General features: G+C 37.1%; 2 protein-coding genes across 21 annotated transcripts in view; one reads left to right on the plus strand and one right to left on the minus strand.

The window, feature by feature from the left end:
• nr1h5 (nuclear receptor subfamily 1, group H, member 5) overlaps positions 1 to 21,229 on the minus strand; it is a 612,581-nt gene extending 591,352 nt beyond the window's left edge. Inside the window, exon 1 of the mRNA XM_087263440.1 lies at positions 21,206 to 21,229. The gene's annotated coding sequence lies outside the window, so the exon portion shown is untranslated. The remainder of the gene's footprint in view (positions 1 to 21,205) is intronic.
• tjp2b (tight junction protein 2b (zona occludens 2)) overlaps positions 1 to 21,411 on the plus strand; it is a 197,722-nt gene that overhangs the window by 108,877 nt on the left and 67,434 nt on the right. For 17 of the 20 annotated variants that reach the window (XR_015496988.1, XR_015496990.1, XR_015496991.1 and 14 more), the window contains 1 exon segment: positions 16,773 to 16,826. Coding sequence is in view for 16 of the 20 variants with exons in the window: in XM_087263115.1 (XP_087119241.1) it covers positions 16,773 to 16,826 (54 nt within the window). In the remaining 4 variants the exon portion in view is untranslated. 20 annotated transcript variants of the gene reach the window in all.

The following is a 21,411-nucleotide window of genomic DNA, read 5'->3' on the forward strand; positions in this document are numbered from 1 at the left end:
TCAAGTCAATACTGATTCAAGTTTTTCATACCTAAAGAAAACAAGTTTATTTTACTTATCCCACTCGCAGATAATTGTACTTGTTTTAAGGAAAAACCTTTAATTTTGACTCATTCCTTCTGAAGAAAAAAACAAAAGAACATTTTTACTTGATCTTAGAATTTTTAGATATTTGGACTAGAAACGAGATGCAGCAAAGTAAGAAAAGCATTTATTTGCATTATGGTTAATCAATTTTTGTACCTAAAGTGTTAAACAAATAGTGCTATTCAAACTATCTGGTGATACTGTATTTAAATTGCAGTATTTATCACCGAAAAATAAAATATAGCAATATCAATTGCTGAACGTGTGTTTGACAGAGGTGATTTTTGATCTCTTCAGACATTTTAGTCAATTTTTCAGCTGTTTTAGTTTTGGTATTGACAGTGATGGCAGGAGATTGTTGGAGGATGTACAGTAAAACCCTCTAATCTTCTTTTCATTGCTCACCGAGATCATGTCATGAGGGTCTCGTTTATGACCTGTGATCTTTTATTGTCTTTCGTGGAATTTCCATCATACCGAGATGCTCATATGTTTTACAAATTAAGCTATAGTTGATTGCTATTGGGTTTGAGTGACTTCAGCCCAGCCTAAATCATCTGAAGAATGCTGGGAAATGGATGAGATCAGATCAGGGGGTGTTTCCTTCACTTGCTCTTTCAGTCTGTCTCTATAGGTGCTTGACTCAGTAACCAAGTGCTCAATGTGCCAGCTGAACATTTTCTTCCTGAAGAGTGAGGAGGTGTAGAAGAATAATCAATAGTTGTAGGAACGTTTGCTTGTGGAATTTGTTTAGTGAGAAGTTTTGGGTTTGTTACTTGTCTGAATTACACATTTTGTTTTTAAATATATAAGGTATGTGGTGCAAATAATTTCCACAACTAAAAAAATGTTTGTAATTTTTAATATGGTGATTATTTTTTAAAAATTATTTTACATTTCTCCCGTTTTTGTACATTTTGTGTCACCGTGTATTTCATGTACATCATTTGAAAAGAGTGCATTAATGCCCATCTACTTTTTCCAACAAAAAAAAAAAGACTCTTGGTGCACTCTGGATGCTGCAATTTTCACATTTAGCAAAGGATTTTATCCAAAGCGACCTGCATTGCGTTAAAGGTAATTGCTTTGATGTGGGAATTGAACCGACAACCTTTGCATTGTCAACTGTTAAAGCTATAGACAGACTGGTGAAATCTTCTTTGCAGAATTATCATGAGCAGGGCTTGACATTAACACCCGCAAACCCGCCAAATGCTGGTAGATTTCAGGAGCAGCGAATAAGACAGCCGCTCCCACTAGCCTCTTTGGCTGGTTGGAAATCATTTTCATATTGTAACTTTCTTAAAAACAGGGTTCGACAATAAAGATCGCACAATATGCATGCAAATGTGATCTTAGAATTTAGAAGCAGCACGACTGACAAAAATAACTGTTCGCGTGAGCAAAAGAAAGCAGGTGAATACCGAATGAGAGGATGATCACTCACTGGTGATGTGATGCGAGCGACTGTTTACAAAGCGTGCACGCTCCCATTTCCTTACGTGAAGCAACCATACCTGGAAACTCAACTGGTGCAATCAGTTCACTTTAAAATACACTGGACAAAAGGTGATGCTACTTTCAAGAGTTCCAGATTTTAAAAAAAAACTAAATTTTGTAAGCAGCAGCGGCTACTGTTTTTACTCTTCTTTCACCATTCTTTGAACAGATTATTAACAGGCCTAATGTTAATGTGATCCTTTCATTATCACACACAGTATGTTTTTCACCAGCTTTCTTTTGATTATAGTTATTTTTGTTAATGTGGTTTAATTGTATTGTTTTTTTTACAATAATATTGCTCTAATAGGAGATTAACTCCCTGTTTAGTTAACTGGTGATCTGGGACCTTTAGCCAGGACATATAATAATAATTATTATTTTAAAAATGTAAAGAAAAGTTTTGTTGAATAAAAAGAGCATGAAGCTATATTTACATACATTAAAAATCATTTACATACACAACATTTTTGAAAATGAAATATCCCATAATAATATTATATAAAAGTGAAAACACTCATTTCCACCTGTACATATTAAACATCTTTATTTTTTAAGTTTTCTTTGCTTTTAATTTAGATTTTAAATATATTTAAAATGATTAACAATCATCAAGTAATTGCTTTGTACTGTTTTTCTTTTTTTCTTTTTACATTCCTCGGGTGATTTAAAGACACAAACGTTTCGGCACAATACCTTCCTTAGTGTATGAAACAATTTTCTATCTCCAACCTTTTACACCAGTCAATCACAATGCATCATTAGTTAGATGACCACTCTCATTTTCACCTTCAAAAACATTTTTCACAGGAAACATAATATATTTATATCAATACAATAAAATTCCGACGGTCCAAAACATTAAAAATACATTTGTTATATTGTGTCAATCATCTAGACGGCAACTCAATGTTTGCTAAAGGCTCCTACACACCGGGATGCTTTTCGTGTACGTTTATCGTCAGCGTTTTATAAGACGTTATTCCGCATTCAAACCCAATCGATTTTCACTGGTGTCAAGGAGAATGCAAATGAAAAATGCAAAATCACTCTTTGACGTTAGATGGCGCTACACAACTTTAAGCTTCTGACACCCGCTTGTAACACAGAAGAAGAGGAAGAGAGGAAGTTCACACGCTTGTTGTTAAAGTTACTGGAGACTCGAACAAGCATAGTGTCACATAACCAGCGATCGCCATCAAGAGATCGCTGGTTCTCACACGAACTCTCAGGACTACACTTCCCCATTTCCCAGGACTACACATTCATACATGCACTTCTCCCAGACACGCACGCCTGTTCATTCATCTAGCCTGATTACAATCACCAGCTGAACCTTGTCACAGACTGATATCACACCACTTATAAGCCACTCATGAACCCATCCAGTTTGCAGAGTCTTGTTTGCATTTTGTGACATTACAACACGTTTCCCTGTCTTGTTTCTCCGTGTTAGACCTTAGCCTTGTTTTCCTTGTTCTCCTGTTTAGCCGCCTGCCTTTCGACCTGTTGCCTGTTAATACGATTACGATTTTGGATTTGCCTGCATATGCCTGATTGTACCTGATTTGACCACTGCTTGCCTGACGCCGAATAAACCTGCATATTGGATCTTACCTCCTGTTGTCTCTGTCACTCCACCCCAGTCGTTACAGATAGATGGTTCAAGCAGCAGCTACAGCCCTAGCGATGAAGAAATAATTATTGTTCAGCAGAGCAATAAGCAGCTCGACGTTCATATCGCCTCTGAGCATCTTCTTCAATGTGCGCTCGCATTGACAGTTTTGAGCGCCTCCAATTATTGTTTACTGTAACTTCATTAGCTCCGTGCACGTGAACTAAAGTGGTAATCTGATTGGAGGAAAAGTTTTTGACGCGGCGCGTTAAATAAAAAAAAACGATCATGAGGTGTTTTTTTTTTATTTTTATAAATGTCGCATTTGCGCCTGGCATTTTGCGCGTTGGTGTGCACAATCACATTGACACCCTTTATATAGTCACAAGGCGTTAAATGTTGACAGAACATTTCAGTATATATCATTATCAACCATGCACACGAAAAAAACCTTTATATTTATATCATATCCATATTTTAAATGAATAAAATGATCTCTTTGAATAATTTTTTTATTTAAATGTTTGATCTGAATCAATACATTTGATTAATCGGTTTGATTTAATCTTTATATCAAAAATAATCCTTAATAATCTTTACTTTCATTTCCCAGTGTTTCACTTAAAACAAATTCCTTGACATTCTAATAAACACATAACGTACACATTTCGAGAACACACACACACACACGGCAATGGACACTAAACGTTTGAAAGTTTCCTCAGCAGTGCGCAGCGTTGAAATATTTAAGTGAACGCCGTTGTCCTGCAGACCGCTGCAGTCTCTTGGGATTTCTTGAGAGCGTGTGTGTGTGTATACACTAATACACTCCATATGTACACACACACACACAAAGATGCAGGTATTGATCTGTGTGTGTGTGCAAATGTAGGCCAGTTGTGTATCAGGATTACATAAGAAGAGAAGCCGGCAGAGTGGTAGCGAGAGAGAGCGAGAGTGCAGACATGAAAACGGTGCTGTGCCGAAAGTGGGCACGCGCTGTGCAGTCGTTCAGGACTCGCCGTGGCTCCGTGAGTCTTATTTATAGTCCCTCTCTCTCTCCCTCGCTTGCTCGCTCTCCGGGTGCCTAATCTTCTCCGCCTCAGAGCTTAATTAGATTGGAGGTCGGGTGGCCATGGGGAGAGATGAGTGTGAACTGGCTCCCCTTTGGTTGCTGCGTGCGCCTGCAGAGAGCCCAGAGATGGAGGCGGCGCGGAGGGGCGCGAATCGAGGTGCGGGGGGAGACCGAGGAGCTAAGGAACAGCTTCATCATCCTCTTCTCACCCAGGCATGCGTCATGCCTGCTAGGACTGATGGTGGGGACGGAAAAAAAGCAGGCGCTGGCGGTGGCTTGATCCTCCAGGGATAAACCCTTCCATCAGCTGCCACCTTAGAGAGAAGATTGTCGTGTTTCTTCCTCCCCCCCCTCTCCTTCTTTTCGTTCCCTAGATTTTGATTTGTACGGAGTCGGTTTGTATGGCGTTAGTGGGCGTGTGTGCAAAGTTTTTGTGGTCAGTGTGTGTTTAGCTGAGAAAGTTGTGTTGCGTTAGTGGTGAATGTCTGTTTAATGTTAACATTACGAAGCATGTGTGTGTGTGTGTGTGTGTGTGTGTGTGTGTGTGTGTGTGTGTGTGTGTGGTATATAATGAGCCGGTGGTGCAGGTGCAGGTGTGTGTGTGTGTGGACTTCGCTGGCTCCTGTCGCATAGCGTAGCTTTTGCTGGCAGCGGCTCTTGCACTGCCTCTGTTGATCCATCTGCCGTGCTGTTTAAACTCTTTCTCTGTCTGGGGTTTGTGCTTGGGTCATTGCTGGGGGAGCAGGTGTTTGGGTCTCGGCATCCCTCAGGTGTGAGGCGTATTTTTAGAGTGACTGACTGGCAAAACGGCGTGTGAGAATCAATGTGTATGTGTGCACGCGTTTGGGCTGGGCGATGTGCTGAGGATCATTTTGGAAGAAAATTATGCAACTTTATGAATATTGTGGTGAATTTAGTGTAACTTAATGAGTGTTGTGGTCCTTTTAATGCAACTTTATGAATATTTTGGTCATTTTAATGCAGCTTTATGAATATTGTGGTGATTTTAATGCAACTCTATGAATATTGTGGTCATTTTAATGCAACTTAATGAATATTGAGGTGATTTTAATGCAACTTTATGAGTATTGTGGTCCTTTAAATGCAACTTTATGAATATTGTGGTGGTTTTAATCAACTTTATGAGTATTGTGGTCCTTTTAATGCAACTTTATGAATATGGTGTTGGTTTTAATGCAACTTTATGAATATTTTGGTCATTTTAATGCAACTTTATGAATATTGTGGTGGTTTTAATGCAACTTTATGAATATTGTGGTGGTTTTAATGCAACTCTATTAATATTGTGGTGGTTTTAATGCAACTCTATGAATATTAGGGTGGTTTTCATGCAACTTTATGAATATTTTGGTCATTTTAATGCAACTTTATGAATATTGTGGTCATTTTAATGCAACTTTATGAATATTGTGGTCCTTTTAATGCAACTTTATGAGTATTGTGGTCATTTTAATGCAACTTTATGAATGTCATGGTCATTTCCATGCAACTTTATGATTATTAGGGTCATTTTAATGTGATTTTGAGTGCTTATGATTGCTTGTGGCTGGCCCCACAGTATTTAATTTATGATTCACCAATCAGATGATTCCTAAGCCATTACAAATGCTCTAAGTTCCACATAACAGCCATCTTCGTTTTGAAGAAACCCCCTTTCCACCCCTATTCCTCCTCCTCTCCTAGATGAGTTGAACAGTGGCTCAGTAGTTAGCACTGTCACCTCACAGCAAGAAAGTCATTGGTTCTAGTCCTTACCAAGCCAGTTGACGTTTCTGTGCGTTTACACATTCTCCTCATGCTCACGTGGGTTTCCCCCGGGTTCCCTGGTTTCCTCCCACAGTCCAAAAACAAGTTTTGGAAGCTCGTCTTGCATCAGAGCTTTAAGAGCATAAAACAGCATAACATTAGTGTAAATTATTTTGTAAAACCTGCATTATGGTTTGTAATTTACAATATTATTACATTATTATATAGTTTTATTAGCAGAATATACATCAACAGTGCTGTTTATTACTACATATTGTTATATCGGTGCATGGACATGAAATTAATTAGATTTAATGTTTCTTGTTGTATATCCAAACGGAAACTCCGAACTGCTCTATAATCTGAAACTTGTTACTGCTCCAAAGCGTAGAATCTCTATATTTTTTTTAGATTAGCATCACTTTAACATTTATTTCACTATCAAAAAGTTATTTACAATGAATATGCATGGCTAAAATGGCATGTGAGAATTGATGTATACTGTATGTGTATTCATGCATTTGCGCTGGGCAATGTGCAGAGGGTCATTTAGCGAGTACATTTATTGTGCAACTTGTCATTTTAATGGTCATTTTAATGGTACAGTGTAAAATCAGTGTAAATTATTTAGCAAAATCTGCGTTATACTTTGTAATATACATGATTTTCTACGTGATCAGGTTTAAAAAGTTTCCTTCTCTTAATTTTTCATGTGTTTGAATACATTAGCAGAATATATCTCAACATTGCTGTTTATCACTGCATATTGTTATATCAGTACTTGGATAGATGAAACAATCTAGTTCTATATATTATACATATTGTATTATTACTGTATATATAATACATTATACTAATGGTATGTTTCTTGTGATGTATCCAAATAGAAACTACTGAAATGACATCATTAATGACATCATCTGTGATTTCCTTTAAATTGTAACTGCTCCAAAGCCTAGCATCTCTATTTTCTCCAGATTAGCATCACTTTGCCATTTATTATCAAACTTTTATTTGAATTAAGTGAAGTTTTCTTCTTTTATTTTTTATATTTTTGAACACTTTAGCAAAATATCAAGATTGCTGTTTATTGTACATATTGTTGTATCGGTACATGGAGATGAAACTAATTACACAGTAAAAAATGCTGGGTTCAACACAATTCCTTCACGTTGTCCCAACAAAAATCTATTAAGGTAACTTAAAAGTTTTACACACTTAAGTGGATTGAACATAAAAATAAAAACTTAACTCAAGAGTTCTGCTGATTCAGCTCATTTTAGGTTAGTAGTTTGAACAAGCAGCAAAAAATCTTTTTTAAAATGCATATGTAATGTCTCTTGTGATATCTCCTAATAAAAACTCTGCTGCAAACGACATCATCAATGATGTCATCAGTGATTTCCTTTAAATCAGAGGTGCTCAAACTTTTTCTTGTAAAGGGCCAAAACCAAACTCGATTGAGGGTGGTGGGCTTAACCAAACTGTATTACGTTAAAGTTGCTATGGGTAATTTATATAATAACGAAATAAAAGCAATAACTAGAAAACATTGCTTTAAATTCACTAATGCAGTATCATTTCTTTCATTTTCAAATTAACTTATTATATTAAAAGCAAAAACAATCCCATTTTTAAGAGAATGGAGTCCAGTGGAGCAGCTGTTTTTGCCTTGCTTTGCTGGTTCTGTCCATCTAGTGACAGTATTTTCTTTTTTTAAAAATCCGATTCATTTACTGAAAGATTACATTGAAACATTTCATTTTAGTTAGTTTTTTATAGCTGAGCAATACAACAAATAAACATAAAGAAGATTATGATTAGAAATGATAATCTCTGTTAAAGGCACTTGCCCCAACTCTCACCATCACTATCTTCTCTAATGGGATGGTGGGCCAAATCAAAGGTTACCATGGGCCAACTTTTGGCCATTAGTTTGAGCATCTCTGCCTTAAATTGTAACAGCCACAAAGCATAGAATCTCTATATTTTCTTCAGATTAGCATCGGTTTGACATTTATTTTACTGCAAGAAACATATTTACAAAGAATGTCACCTACCACCCCCCAAAAAATAAAAATAAAGATTTGCTCCCTACTTGATCGAGATAAAATAAGGTTTAAACTACACGATTATTACTATTATTAATTACTACATGATAAACATAAAATGTCATTCTCGCTAACCTGATTTCATCAAGTAGGACATGTTCCTGGATTAACATCCATGTTGATCCTGGACCAACATTCCAATCAGCCAATCAGAATTAAGGGATATGTTTACAGTTTATGTTAAGTTTAAGCTTACGGATATGTTTGTGGTTCATCATACAACAGACAACACATACAATTTTATCACTGATAAGTTTTTGACTGTAGTTTCAAATGGTTTTCTGTTAAATGACACTGAGAAATTGCAGTTGTATATGTGTGTTTAGGTATGAGGATAATTTTGGGGAAGCTGGGAATTATAGATAAATGAGTCTTACAGTTCTTCTTTCATTTAGAGTAGAATAACTCTTGCATACACTCAAAAAATAACTTTTGCTGCTTGTTCAATCTACTCATTTATTATGAGTTGAACCAACACAAAGTTTAACTTAATTGTTTATTGTGTGCTTTATTATAACACAACTTATACAATCAATTTGTTTTACTTTGAACAGTGCTTTTGTATTTTAAAAATGTTTTTATACAACTAGTGACACCAAAATATGGATATGGGGAGCTTTTCAAGTTGGGTAGGCCAAATCCAGGTGTAACCCCCTAAATAGCTTTAGAACGTGTGTTTTAGTTGCTACATTAAGCAGTGTTAATCTACTTAATCTACGCATCTGTTCTGGATAAGACTCTTTTAAGCCATTTCGGAGAAAAAAAGATTAGGTGTAATGTATATTACTTATAAATGGGTCAAAGACGAAAAGGAGACAAAAGAATAATAGTGTAATCCAGATTTAATTTGTCCTCCCTCACGAAATGAAAAATTAGTTTTTGGTTCTACTTTAAATTAAGTAGTGTAAATTTCAGTGTAAGTGCATATTAGTTAATGCCTTTTAATAGAAAGTGCAACCTAAAAAAAAAAAAAACACTAGAACAAAATATTATAATATCTTAAATATATATCTAAACTTTTTGGCTCCATTTACAAAAGTTGTGTACTAAAATTTAATTAATTGTAACAAAAGTTTGTAGCTTTTTTATTTATTTGTTTATTTTTGTGGAATCTTCAAAAGTACCACAATATCAGTAAGTTACACATTCTTTTTTTTTTTTTTTTTTTTTTAAGCAATAACTAAGTGTAAATGAGAACTTTAAAAAGCTCTCTGTCCCCATCACACCCCAAGGAGTAGAATAAAATGACGGAAAAAAAAAAAAACTACCTACATCAGGAGTCACCAATCTCGTTCCTGGAGGTCCGGTGCCTTGCAGGATTTAGCTCCAACTTTTCTCAATACACCTGCCTGGGTGTTTCAAGTATACCTAGTAAGACCTTGATTATCTTGTTCAGGTGTGTTTGATTAGGGTTGGAGCCAAAATCTGCAGGACACCGGACCTACATGAACAAGTTTGGTGATCCCTGACTTACATGAATTGTCAAAGCAACTAAATAAATATAGATAAAATCTAAATGACACACGCGCTAATAAAAAGGGCAGTTTGAAGCTTTAAATTAATTGTTTTCCATGCAGCCCTGGAGTGTATGTGTGAAATTGCACAATAATTAGAAAAGTTATCTTTTGTATTTTCTACATTGTGATGTTTTTTGAAGCTTTTTTTGTGTTATTAATCTTAAGGTGCTTGAAAGAACACATTACAATAATAACTATTAATCAGCCTGATCATGATCATACAGCTTTGAGTGCTTTAAAGATGTGTTTGTTCATTCTTTAAGCAGAATGAAGTATTTCCGAATACACTGTAAACAAAATTCTTGCTGCCTTATATTTTTAGTTGAATCAAATGAACTGTTCTAGTTAGGGCTGAGCCGATAAGTGAAGTTTCAGAAACTAATTTCGAAAGGAGCACATGATTTGATTGAACACGGCTGGCTGCTCATCTGTAATCAGTAATAATTCAATCTTACAATCCAAGTGATCCAAGCTTACAATAAATGTATCGTTTTTTCCCTACTGCTCTATTTTCGTTTTGGAAGAATCCCCCCTTCCACCCCATCTCCTCCTTTTTCTCCCTTTTCTGAGGGGAGCTTCCGAGACCTACAGTACCTGATCTCGGATACTCTTATATGCTTATTGACCGGGCGGGAGTCTTGGGCTCAAGTATCTCAGAGCTCAGGGTTCTCTCTCGGGACAGCATGCCCGATTTGCTATTATCAGCAAGCATATCTGGGAACTTTTGAAATGGCAATCTAAAAGTGTGTTGATATTAGAGATGTACGGCTGTGGTTTTCAACCACCTGGCCCTGGACCGGTACCAGTCCGTGGAACAACTGGTACCATGCCGCACAAGAAATCATTAATTATTTTCGTTTTATTTATTTTTTGAGTCTGAAAAAGTTTTTATTTTGAAAAGACCGTCTTCTCACAGTTACATCTTGGTTACTTGAGCGCACAAATCTAATCTACAAGCAGCAAATTGAGTAAGAAACAGACGTCTTTGTTATAGTTTTTTTGCTAAGGGGAAAAGGCCCTGTGAAGGACTCACAAACTGCCAAGGAATAGATCTGCAACCCATTTGCCAACAAATCAGGTGAATTCAGCATGTCTGTGCAAAAAGTTCAACTGCAGGAGATCACAAATGACAATGGCTTATTAGGGGCAGTTCGCATATCGCGTCTTTTCTAGAGTTCGTTCAAGTTCGTTATTTCCAATAGAGGTGCACGGCTTGCGGGCGCAATCGGCGTGACTTGTAGGGAATCTACACATTTCGTAACTAATTATCTCAGACAAACACAGAACACCCAAACACTGCAGTGCTTTGTAATTTCTCCGTAAATAAAACTTGTATCAGAGTGACAGCTTGTCATCCTCTGAGAAAACAGTTGATGCAAATCAAACTAGCAATCTACGAACCTCTAACTCCCCCCTCCACTCCCTTCAGTCTGTGGTAAAATTGTCAAGCGTTGACTGGTTCGTGGTGATAAAAAGTTGAGGACCACTGATGTACGGGATTTTCGCCCATCTTTAATGATTCATTTGATGAACCCTCTAATTTTTGTGTGTTGTTATTGTTGGGGTATTCTTTTAAATCTGGTCGCATTACCACATTTTATAGAAATATATATATCACTATCATTTAATATGGAAAATAATTATCTAGATTGCATTTTTGCCATATCTCCCAGCCCTAGTTCTTTACATCTCAACTTACATTAATCAAACTGACTTCAGATGTTAAGATAAACTTTGTAAAACTTGAAAAATATAGCTGAAACCTGATTAAGACATTAAAATAAGTTAAATCAATATAAAAATATTTGTCGTCTTGACTTTTTTGTCATTACATTTTTTTACGAATGTTGTGTAAAATAAGTGTGTGGTGGCTCAGTGGTTAGCACTGTCGCATCACAGCAAGAAGGTCGCTGGTTCGAGTCCCGGCTGGGTCAGTTAGCATTTCTGTGTGGAGTTTGCATGTTTTCCCTGTGTTGGTCCGGGTTTGCTCCAGGTGCTCTGGTTCCTCAACAAGTCCAGAAACATGCGCTATAGGTGAATTGAATAAACTAAATTGACTGTAGTGTACGTGTGTAAGTGTGTATGGAGGTTTCCTAGTACTGGGTTGCAGCTGGAAGGGCATCCGCTGTGTAAAACATTTGCTGCATAGGTTGGCAGTTCAATCTGCTGTGGCGAGCCCTGATGAATAAAGGGACTTGGCCAAAAGAAAATGAATGAATCCGTGCTTGATTTTGTGAGCATTACATTTGTCGTCACTGAGTTTTGTAGGTTTTATAACTACTTACTTGCTAGATAACAGCACCGGCTTTTAAAAAACTCCATAAGCGGTTAATAAATGTCAGTCCTATGATACGGAGGGGTGTGTGTTTTATTATGCAATTGTGCCTTTTGTTTTTGCTCAGGTGTTCAGTTGACAAGTGTGGCGGCCGATTTGCTGCTCTAGTAGGCATGTGGATGTTATGTGTGTGCGTGTGTGCTACAAACTCATCCTCATTGTCACACGTCTAACCATGTTGTATCGGCTTGTGCGGACAGGCTGTTCAGACATGTTACGGTGACAGGCTGTGGTCTGCGGGTTGACTTTACTTGCTGTCCCTGCTCTCCTGTGGACGCCTTTACGCTGACGGGCCTGTCGACAGAATAGAGCGTTGCAGACACGGTTCATCTTATTGGGACCAGCAGGGTCCTCCTTACAGGGTCCCGTCCCGCTGAGAGTGAGCCATGTCGGCGAGAGAGAGAGATAGAGGAGAATCTTGACCTTGTTGTGAGGAGTTTACTAAATAAGACTTGAGAGAGCTGGAGGGTTTTTTAGGTTAGTTCTCAGGAGAGGTGGGTGATGGCTTCCTGCGGAGACGTCTTAAATATAGCAGTCAGGATTTTTTCCCTGATTCTTGGACTTTGGTTTGCTTTAGTAGGCGGATTGTTTTGTTTTGATTTAGTTTTAAAGGGGGAGATCTGATTTGCTAGGTAATTTTCAACATATATCGATGGGAATTGTCACACACTGCGTTTAACCTGAGTTTGACACCCGTGATTTAAATAGAGGTGTTTGAATCTTTAAATTACCCTCACTTTATTCTTAACCACGCTGCTTTCTATTGTGGAAATGTATCCACCTGGTAAACATGAGTTTAGATTCATCTTTAGTAATTGCTTGTTTTTGGGTTTTGTCGATAATATTCCCTCTTACGTCCTTTTTATTATCTTTAAACAAAATAATCATTACTATTTTTCAAATCTTTTAATTTCTTGCTTTATGAATATCTTTTTTTCTTGGTCAGGCAAACCATATTTTGACAAAGTGCTCCCTTTGAATGGGATTTATTAAGAGTATCAAGTGTGTAATTTTCTATTCTGCTTACAAACCTTCTCATTATTTTCCAGTACAATGAGGTGAGTGCTTTGTGGATGCGGCCTGAACTTCCTTTTCAAATGATGCAGCATCTTTAGCTCCCTCGCTATCTGTCTTGCTCATCACCTTCTTATGAACAGTATCTCCACCATAGCCGCCCACAGAAAACAGCACAGCACAGGAGGAGAGAAGAAGAGCTGTCTTAGCTTCTCAGCATCAGGCCCTTTATTTACCTTATCTCTGTGGATTAGTTTTATTTGCTGCATAGCGCACTATCCGAGTGCTTGCGGAGAGCCAAACAAATGCACATGTCCACACTAATTGCACGCTTCTGTAGTAAGTCTGATGCGGATTTCTGCAGGCAAAGTCCTCCAATTAGAGCTGCACGCCAACGGGGATGACTGGGAATCAGAGGAAGTGTGTGTTTTGTAAGGCAGAGCTAAAGGGAAGAGCTTAAAGGGGAAACTGAACGTATTTGAGTTGCACAGTTGAATAATTTCTCCAGTGATAGTCATAGCTGGTCATTGCTTTGATTGGTCTGTTTTGGTTTTTAAAGGAAGAACGTCACCAGTTAGCAAATGAATAGCTTAAATAACAAATGTATTATTCATAACAACTTATAAAAGTCATCCATACAAAATCGATGAATCCTGCATGCCTCTGGGAAATATATGCAATGTGGGATTGTGATTTTTGTATTTTAAACCAGTGTTTCCCAACCCTGTTCCTGAAGGCACACCAACGGTACACATTTTTAACCTTTCCTAATCAATCACCCAGCAGAATTACAAAATAAATACAGAAAAACATACAATTTGTCTTGTTTCACTTTGTAAATGGTCTTTTTCACATACTGAAACTAGAAGTTAGCTCACCTTTAAATGAAACTTACCCTAAATTAAACTTATTGAACAATTTACTCAAACATTTCTTCTGCTCATATTTCATGGATAAGACCCAAGGGATTACATTTACATTTACATTTAGTCATTCAGCAGACGCTTCTATCCAAAGAGACGTGCAAATGAGGACAAGGAAACAATTTACACAACTATAAGACAAACAATGAATAAGTGCTGTAGGCAAGTTTCAGGTATGTAAAGTGTAAGAAGCAGAACATTAAGAATTTGTTTTTATAATACAGATAGCAGTAGAACCAGAGATGCAATTGCAGATTAGGAAGGGAAGTGGAGACTAAATAGTTGAGTTTTTAGTCGTTTCTTGAAGACAGCAAGTGACTCTGCAGTTCTGATGCAGTTAGGGAGTTCATTCCACCAACTAGGCAGATTAAATGTGAGAGTTCGGGAAAGAGATTTCCTAATATGAACATTAACATTGTGATATGTTGCGAAGCTGTTGTCTATTGTAAAAAGTGCTGAAAGTAGATTAGGATATTGTTTAGTCCAAACAAATATCTTATTTAATTAAAGACGACTATTTAAAGAAGCTTACAGTGACCTGCTGTCAAAGTCGCAGTGGTTTAACCTTGTGTCGTCATGGTTTAGTTGAGATTGGGTTGTACTGCGACTTCTTCTTAGTTAATCATCAATACTCATGAGCACGTCTGTCCATTCTTTGGAACAATCGCACCTTTGAGCTGCGAGTTTATGTGTGTGATTTTGTTCATATGCATCCTAAGAGGCAATCTCAGTGTGTTTAAGGAAGTTAGCTTTCATAGATCTGTGTGTTAGCTTGGATTCAGTCTTCACATTCCTCAAGATCCTAATATTATTTGAAATGAGGTTTTTGCCAAAGTGAGCTGTGGAAGTGACAGGCCCATTCTTCATGCACTTGCTCCCGCTGTTTGTGGTAGACCCTCATTTTGATTCAGTGACGTATGGGTCATACCAAATAATGGGGCTTCACACAGGCATTTCTGGATGATACCATAATAGCTGGGGAGGTGTGGTCTTCATTTATTAATTGCTGACCTATAGTCATTTTTCATAATCTCATTTAAAGGAACACACCGGGTGATGTACAACTTAATGGTGAAGCGTGTCATTTGGCACAGAAAAATGAGAACAATAATAATAAAAGAAAACTTCCTGACCCAAATCATTTGGATGAATCTTTAAAAAGAACAGAAAACATGAATAAATGCTGTATATTTGGGATGTCCAGATCCAATCATGTGATCAGAAATCGGGCCCAATCATGCGGTTTCAGACTCTATCGGAATCGGACTTCCCGATCAGTACTCGAATATATGTATGTGTATATATTTTTATATAATGTATAAACTTATTGTACTCTATACTTTTATAATGGCCATTATTGATAATTAAAACTTATATTTAGCAAAAGAGAGGATATGTTTTATATTTTCAATGAAAATGAAAGGAGGCAGTGATGCGAGGCTCCATTTTGTTATTAATATGCAAACAGTGAAGATGACACTCATATAAATATGTAGCTACATGACGCCTCAACATTTTTGGTGTCTTGTTAAGTTGCTGGTATCAAAATCAAAATAGGCAGTTCTTTGTGTAGGCTACTTACTATTGAGGAAAAAGCCCCAATCAGATTCGTTTTTAGATCCCTCAGTTTTCCCCCCATCCACACTAACACCCAGCAGTGTTTTAAAATAAAAATGGCCTCTTCACCGTTTTCAAAGAGCTCTGTTTTTGGCTCTTAAAAAATCTGGGGTAGTGTGGACGGATGGCGTAACAGTAGCAAAACTTGCATTTCAAAACTAAAGCGTATTAGAGTAAACGTGGCCTAAGAGACTTTTTAGTGTCTTTGCAAACACTTTTAATGAGAACAGAACACTAACATCTCAAACCTGACAAGGTAGATATGTTAGTTTTCATTAAGAAAAACATTTCCTTTTGTAAAACTTGCTACTGTGATGACAGTAAGAGTTAGGAGTGCATTTTTTAAAAGCGTATTACTGGCTTTGCAAACACTATGGCACTTTAACTTTTTGTTACATACCTGTGGGTAATTTTAAGTTACTTACTTTAGTTGAGGTGCTGTTTGTTTTTATATTCGATTTTTTTAAATATATTTACTGTTGCACTTAAGTACAAAAGTGAAGAATTGATGTTATTAATTACTTGATTGTTCAAGCTACCTCACAAAACTGCTCTGTTTGTTAACAGAGTTGTTGAATGTTTAAAAATAAAAGTGAATTAAATAAAAAATAACGAACATCCTGGATCTGTTTCTTCGCTTTTATGTATTATAGTAGTATTGGATTGGGTTTCGGTATCGGTAGATACTTAAAGTCAAATGACTCAGACTCAGTAAAAACCTGAACAGGACATCCCTACTGTACTGTGTATGTTATTTATTCTCATTTTTTGGAACAATCTGGTCTGGATTCTGAATTAAACAGCAATATTTTGATGATAATTACATGAATCTGGAGTATTTTGTCATTTTAAAAAGGCATGCTTCACCTTTAAAATGTATGGATAGAGTCAGTGGTATGTTTTAGTAAAAGAAAACACCTAGCATCACGACTTTCAAAAAACTGTGAATTGAAACAAAGTGTTGTGGCTATCATTCTAATTGGATGAAGTGCTAATTATGCATGTTTTAATGTAATTGCCGCAGATGTTGTCATCAAGTTGTACTTGACTGGGATTGTTCCTTTAATTTAAATGTGCATCCATGTTATTATGAAATGGAACACTTCATTTAGGATCAGTTTGTCTAAGCCTACATGTCATGCCGTATAGCAAACTGGATTAGCAAAGCCTGACTGGTGATTAATGCTGCTTTCTTTCTCTTTTCCACGCAGAGCTCAGGAATGGAGGAGACGGTTTGGGAGCAGTACACTGTGACTCTACAGCGGGTAAGACTTTTTTTATTATTAATTTTTTTACCTTACCTTACTTCAAACTAACCCACATGTTAGCTCAACCACAAGAGATTTAAAGAGGTACAGTCAAAGACTATAGAATACACAAGACATGTCACTCGTGTGGTTTTTAGTGGGGAAAAGTGTAACATTCAATATGGCGAATGAAGTCCCGCCTTATAGTACAGGAGTCAATTGGCGATCGCTATAGGCCAACGATTCTCTGGTGGAGTGACTCGGACCAGACGTGACTTGAAGGCTGAAACTAAAGAGTTGTTTAATTTTATAGGTGATTCCTAATATGAAATGTAATCGTAAGCTTGGCAAGCAATTATGGAGAATTTGATGTTTCCCATTTCAAACAGAATGCCCGAGCATACAGGCAATTCAAAGATAGCCGCCAAGTGAAATGGTTTGCCTTAAAGAGAATTTTTAAGCTTTTTACACTTTCAGCTTTGTTTAAATGTGGAGTGCTTGAGTTTAAGTTTGAAAAAGATACATATAATGTTGCAAGACACACAAAGCCACTCCTAAGGGATTTATTCAGTATATAACACTGTTTCTCAACTCCCTCATACCCCTTGATAGTAGCTCCTGCGTTTTCTTCCAGGAATGTACACATGATAACATCCTAAATTTTAAGCTGTTCCCACCCAAGGGTGTGACACCAGACTGTGTTGTGATACTCGTACACATGATATCTTTCTCATCATAAAAAGGGAACTGTAATACTCACATGACACACCATCTAACAGCTGGTTTTCTATGTGCCTTTATTTGGTGTTTGAGCCTACAGGAGTTTAAGGTGTCATTTAAAATAGTGCACTTTTTGTTTTTAAAATGGCGTTTTAGAAGAAAACGCTTCTTGTTTAGACTGGTGCTTTTATTTTACGCTCACTGGGCTTGCACATGTTTTGCTTGGCATTCTTAATGGCAGTCTAGCAGTTGTGTAATTAATGTATTTAAAAATTGTATGATAAAGTAGAATATTATTGCAGTCTTTTTTATTAAAGTATACCTTAAAATAGGCAGCACGGTGGCTTAGTGGTTAGCACTGTCGCCTCACAGCAAGAACATCGCTGGTTTGAGTCACGGTTGGGCCAGTTGGCATTTCTGTGTGGAGTTTGCTCGTGTTCGCGTGGGTTTCCTTCAGGTGCTCTGGTTTCCCCCACAGTCCAAAGACATGCGCTATAGGTGAATTGGATTAACTAAATTGGACATAGTGTATGAGTGTGTGAATGGGAATGTGTATGGCTGTTTCCAAGTACTGGGTGGAAGGGCATCCGCTGTGTAACCCTTATAAATAAGGGATTAAGCTAAAGGAAAATTTATAATTAAATATCTTAAAATGGCATTTATTCCTGTTGTGGCAAAGCTGAATTTTTAGTATTGTTACTCTTGTTTTAATATGCTGATTTAGTTGCTCGAGAAGTATTAGCTAATATTATTGTCAATGGTAAAAATGGTTATGCTGCCCAGTATTTAAAAAAATTTTTCTAATGATTTATTGATGAATAGGATTTATTTATTTGTTTGTTACAAACTGTCTTAACTGTCACATTTGTTTTATTCAAAGCATTATTTCGAAATAAAATAAACAACATAGGCGAGGCAGTGGTGCAGTAGGTAGTGCTGTTGCCTCACAGCAAGAAGGTCGCTGGGTCGCTGGTTCGAACCTCGGCTCAGTTGGGGTTTCTGTGTGGAGTTTGCATGTTCTCCCGTTTCCCCCACAGTCCAAAGACATGCGTTACAGGTGAATTGGGTCGGCTAAATTGTCCGTAGTGTATGAGTGTGTGGGTGAATGTGTGTGTGGATGTTTCCCAGAGATGGGTTGCGGCTGGAAGGGCATCCGCTGCGTAAAAACTTGCTGGATAAGTTGGCGGTTCATTCCGCTGTGGCGACCCCGGATTAATAAAGTGACTAAGCCGACAAGAAAATGAATGAATGAATGAATAAACGTAGACTAACCATGTTCTGTACACTTTCTGCTCTTCTGTGCACTCAAACGACCGTTCCTCCATCATTGAAAGCCAGATAAGCATGTTTGTGTGATCATTCTCTGAGGGAATACTCTATTACAGTGGTTCTCGAAATTTTTTTCATTAAGTACCACCCCAGAAAAAAATTGTCTCCCCAAGTACCACCAAAATGAGCAGTATTGAAATAAAGTAGCGTATAGGCCCAGTAAAGCAGCTACAACTCTGCACAGTTAAAAAAATGTGGCAGATTACCTTAGAAATACAGGCTATATGTCATATATGGCATATTATATACATAATTTTTGCTAAATTTTGAAATATGTAGCATATACATGACATATTTTATTCCTCCGCGTACCACTAGAAGGAAGCCTGCGTACCACTAGTGGTACACGTACCACAGTTTGAGAACCACTGCTCTATTAGGTAGTGCAGTGTGTGGGCGAGAGTAGGGCAGTGTTTCGATGTGATCCGGTTCGGTTGTGGTTTTGTGACTGCTGGTTTTGGTTGCTGTGTGGTTAACAATTATGACAGTTAAAGCAACTAGATTCATTTCAATTTAAATCAATAAAAAATAAATAAAATATTAAGCAAAATTTTGGGGCTTTTTTGTGTATTTGGGTGGGTTTTAGACAGCTATATCTGGCAACACTGGTGGTAGCTTGGCAACAGAGACGCAAGGTCAACACTATCGGCACAGTTAAGCACGGTTGTCTAACCGGGCCGAGAATTGTGGGCCGAGAACAGTTTGTAATCGTGCTGCGCCGTTCCAGGCTCAGTGGATCATCTTGATTCCCTCTATCCCCAGAGATGGGTTGCGGCTGGAAGGGCATCCCTTATTAAAGGGACTAAGCCGACAAGAAAATAAATGAATGAATAAATGATTAATCCCTCTGCTTTACTTAAATGTATATGTTACCTGCAATATGTTATTCCATTTGGAAAGATATTTCATTTATGCCACTACAGTTGCAGTCTTGCTGTATAATATTTTTTGAAGGTATTAAAAAAGGCAGTAAAAGGTATTAAATTCAACTTAAGAAGTTCTGTATATACCCTGACCTAGTAAACCCAATTTATTGTGATCTTCTGTATTTTTTCATATGATAATCTGCATGTAAACAATATCATTTTCACCAACATCTTATGTCCATAAATCATTTGCCTTCTTCAACGTATCATATCGAGTTACCCATCCTCTTCTCTCCTCTCTTCTTTCCTGCCATTCTTTTTTCTTCCAACATCAAGCACAACAGGATGTGCATCTTTTATCTCCCGCGTGACAGATAGCAAGGGTTTGCACACACCATCCAAACACACAGCGACTCTATCAGCACCATCTCTATCCACATCAGACTCATCCTGAGCAAACATCTCAGCACTTCCACATGTCAGATCGCCTAGTTCAGATATGAGTAATCTTGTCTTATCACTGCTACATAAAAGAGAAGATGTAGGCTTTGGAAAGTTAAACAAAATGGGATACTTGGAATTAGTGTGAGTTTATATAGCGTATCTTGATCTGTATCGCTACTGTTATTTACAGTTAAACACAGCATAATAGAAGCTTTTGGTTCCTGCCTAGTCCATCTCATCTTATGTTTTCAGCACTTCAAGTCTTATTTAAAAAAATCTTAAGAGATACACGGAAACATTTAGGAAAAAGCTGATAATTTTGTAAATAAAGGATTTGAATACAATATTTCCTTTTTGTTGCTGTTGCAAAAAAAAAGTGAGAAACCTGTTCTGCATCGATTCTGAGAGTTTCGAATCATTCACAATCGATTTTGTGTCTTCTGTGTCTTAAAGATGTTCTGTATGATACAGTTATATACTGTATGTTAGGGGTTGAACGACTTTAGATTTTTGGAAGTTAACTTTTATGTTAACAAAGTTGAGTCAACTTTGACTAGTCGCTTTGACTAGTTATTTTATTATTATTTTTTTTTTAACGGCAGAAAAGATACCCAAACATGCTGTTGTAAATTGTAATAAAATCTGTGTTTTTGAAACTAATGAATACAGCAGAAGTCAATGATTCATTTGAATTATTTAGCCTGACATGTTTACTGTTCAAAATATTTAAAATGTTTCTAAAAATGAAATATATTGGGCCCTATCATACACCCGGCGCAGTGTGGCACAAGGAGCGGCGCAGTAGTCTTTTGGTAGTTTCAGCTTGGCGCAAGAGTCGTTTTGAGGCGTTGCGCTACGCTGTTTAAATAGCAAATGCATTAGCACTCATTTGTGCGCCCATAGGTGTTCTGGTCTAAAAAGGAAGGCGTTCTGAGGCGGACCGCTGGCGCGTTGCTATTTTGAGAATCTATAAAAGATTTTTCATTAGACCAAAACTAACCCGGTCTAAACTCCGGCTCAGAGTTGCGCCTCGCTTACGCACTGCTTAATACACACAAGAGAGCAATAGGCAAATATCTTTACATATGAAAAAAATTAAATATTAAGGATATATATAGGATATAATAAGAATAGATATAGAAAATAAATATAAAGGATTAAAATATTACAAAACATGTTATTTTCTAGCCTACATAAATATGAAAAATCACTGCTTTTATGTCTTCTTCATCTCGGGAGGCTTT

This window comes from Danio rerio, chromosome 8 (assembly GCF_052040795.2).
Source record: "Danio rerio strain M-AB ecotype USA chromosome 8, GRCz13ab, whole genome shotgun sequence".
NCBI lineage: Eukaryota > Metazoa > Chordata > Actinopteri > Cypriniformes > Danionidae > Danio > Danio rerio.